A 2601-nucleotide genomic window follows, 5' to 3' on the forward strand; every position below is an offset into this window, starting at 1 on the left:
GTTTTTTCAGTCACTTTTTCCTCAAGAAAGAACAAGAACGAGCAATCACTAGCATATTCGATAACTTTAAAGAGGCATAATCTAAACGAAAATACTAAACAAAAACCTTCTAGTATGATTTAGTCTCTGTTTGGTCTTGTCGTGTCTTCTGAAAAGCACAACAACTTTACTTATTTATACTACTATCGAACGTCTGGGTTAGTTGTGACCTGATATTTATGAGATGCAGCACGAATCAGTAGTCCCACAATGACAAAGTACCCAGAAAAGCACATCCATATATTTGAGAAATTCGGAATAATGCCTCAACCCAACCCGAGGGATGTCGATTTTGTGTACGCATGCCTCATAATTTTCTTCGAATAGGCAGAAACTTAAAAAGTTTTTTTTTGCGGGTAGAAACTTAAAAAGTTCACTATCCCAACATAGTTTTTGTACATATGCAGCGTAAAAATACTAGAGATGTATTTGTAAAACAAACTATATATACTACTCACGCGTCCCTTAATATCTTCTTAATATAAGACGTTTCTTATATTATGAGACAGAGATAGTACATGTTTGCGTACTCTCACTGTAAAGTGATCTAATCACTTTTATGCAGTATTTGTTTACAGAGTGAGTACGTAACAAACTTAGTGCCATGAATTATTATTTTTTATAAATGAAAACATTTTGCTTGATCATTGGAAACGAATCATAAAGCCTTTGCCATATTTACACCAAATAAAATAAAATTGAACCATCCTACCATGTACTGACCGTCGACCGACGGAGAAGCTCAGCTGACACCTCCATGACCCATAGTCATCTTCAAGGATTAGCTCCGGTGGCCACAACTACTGACTAAGCCTGCAGCCACAACGACGTGCTAACCCACACGCATCACCAAAGCGCCTATATAAACATCAGCTCCGGCGCATGCATTTCCACACAGCCCAAGTTAATCAATCAATATGACTTCTTCCATGCCTTGCCTTGTCCTGCTCTTGGGCATCGCCTGCATCCTGCAGGCGTCGCTGACCGCGGCGGCGTGGGAGCTGCCGGAATCCGAGGTGAGGTCCAGGTGGACGAGGTGGCAAACCAAATACTCGAAGCGCTACCCGACCCCCGAGGAGAAGGAGAAGCGGTTCCAGGTATTCAAGACGAACACCAACTCCATCGGCGCTTTCGCCAGCCAGACTACGGTCAACGCCGTCGTCGGCGGGTTCGGGCCCCAGACCGTCACCACGGTCAGGGTCGGCATGAACAGATTCGGCGACCTCAACCCCAGCGAGGTCGCCGAGCAGTTCACCGGGTTCAACAACTCCGTCTTCACCCCAGAGCGTCCCTCCCCGCTCCCCTACGACTCCTGGAAGCCGTGCTGCGTTGACTGGCGCTCGAGCGGCGCCGTCACCGGCGTCAAGTTTCAGGGCTCTTGCTGTAAGTCAAGCTAGCAAACTCCTGCTCAGGTTCATATGTTGGTCACTTCTTGTAGAGTAACGATATGTATATGTATGGCAGTGTCATGCTGGGCATTCGCGGCCGTGGCGGCCATCGAGGGCATGAACAAGATCAGGACCGGCGATCTGGTGTCGCTGTCGGAGCAGCAGCTCGTGGACTGCGACACCAGTAGCAGCGGCTGCAGCGGCGGCCGCACTGACACTGCCCTGGGCCTCGTGGCCTCCCGCGGCGGCATCACGTCCGAGGAGAGGTACCCGTACAGCGGCTTCAAGGGCACCTGCGACGTGGACAAGCTGCTGTTCGACCACCAGGCGGCCGTCAAGGGATTCAAGGCCGTGCCGCCCAACGACGAGCGGCAGCTGGCGCTGGCCGTGGCGCGGCAGCCCGTGACGGTATACATCGACGCCAGCACCTGGGAGTTCCAGTTCTACTCAGGCGGCATCTTCCGGGGCCCCTGCTCCGCCGACGCCGCGAGGGTCAACCACGCCGTCACCATTGTCGGCTACTGCGAGGAGTTCGGCGAGAAGTTCTGGATCGCCAAGAACTCGTGGAGCAACGACTGGGGCGACCAGGGATACATCTACCTCGCCAAGGACGTCTTCTGGCCGACGGGCACCTGCGGCCTCGCCACCTCGCCCTTCTACCCAACAGCTTGACCGACGCCGGCTTGCCGGCGGAGCTTTTAAATTTGCGTGCGCGCAATACTTGCTTACCTTTAGTGCATCGATCGTACGGATGGTTAAGAGTGATCGGTGGTTGTGTGATACAGTATTGTTTCCCATATCATTTTGATAATGTAAAATAAAATATTGATTGTGTTTACCTAAAAAAATTAATAGTTGGGCAATCAGTAAGAAAGATGGCTCCAGTGTACTATATACTTGCATCGACAAAATCTTTTCACATTTCAACATGGCGTGATCTTATATCAGAATGAAACACGCAGCTAGCGTAAGGGGAAGCAAAAGCTTACTGAAAACTAAAACATATATTTTTTTTGATCGGCCTGAAGCGTCATAGTGGTACCAACACTAGTGAGATCTGGGATTTCACCGATTTCATTTCATCGGGAGCTTGGCAGAGTGATCTATTTGCCGAATTTGATTAAAATTGGACTCGCCGTGACACCCAACTCGGCAAACTTCATTGTTTGCCTAG

At 49.4% G+C, this 2601-nt stretch overlaps 1 protein-coding gene across 1 annotated transcript; it reads left to right on the forward strand.

The window, feature by feature from the left end:
- The first annotated feature begins 928 nt into the window (after positions 1-928).
- Positions 929-2319, forward strand: LOC125548149 (ervatamin-B-like). Its single transcript, XM_048711825.1, has 2 exons — positions 929-1422; positions 1504-2319. The coding sequence occupies exons 1-2, from the start codon at positions 957-959 to the stop codon at positions 2097-2099; spliced, it is 1062 nt and encodes a 353-aa protein (XP_048567782.1). The 5' UTR covers positions 929-956; the 3' UTR covers positions 2100-2319.
- The last annotated feature ends 282 nt before the right edge of the window (positions 2320-2601 follow it).

This window comes from Triticum urartu, chromosome 3 (assembly GCF_003073215.2).
Source record: "Triticum urartu cultivar G1812 chromosome 3, Tu2.1, whole genome shotgun sequence".
Classification (NCBI taxonomy): Eukaryota; Viridiplantae; Streptophyta; class Magnoliopsida; order Poales; family Poaceae; genus Triticum; species Triticum urartu.

Bases quoted from the DNA above. Each gene is read 5' to 3' on its own strand.
- LOC125548149 (XM_048711825.1), top strand. From the start codon at position 957: ATGACTTCTTCCATGCCTTGCCTTGTCCTGCTCTTGGGCATCGCCTGC. The intron at 1,423-1,503 runs GTAAGTCAAGCT...TATGTATGGCAG, and splicing joins CAAGTTTCAGGGCTCTTGCT to TGTCATGCTGGGCATTCGCG.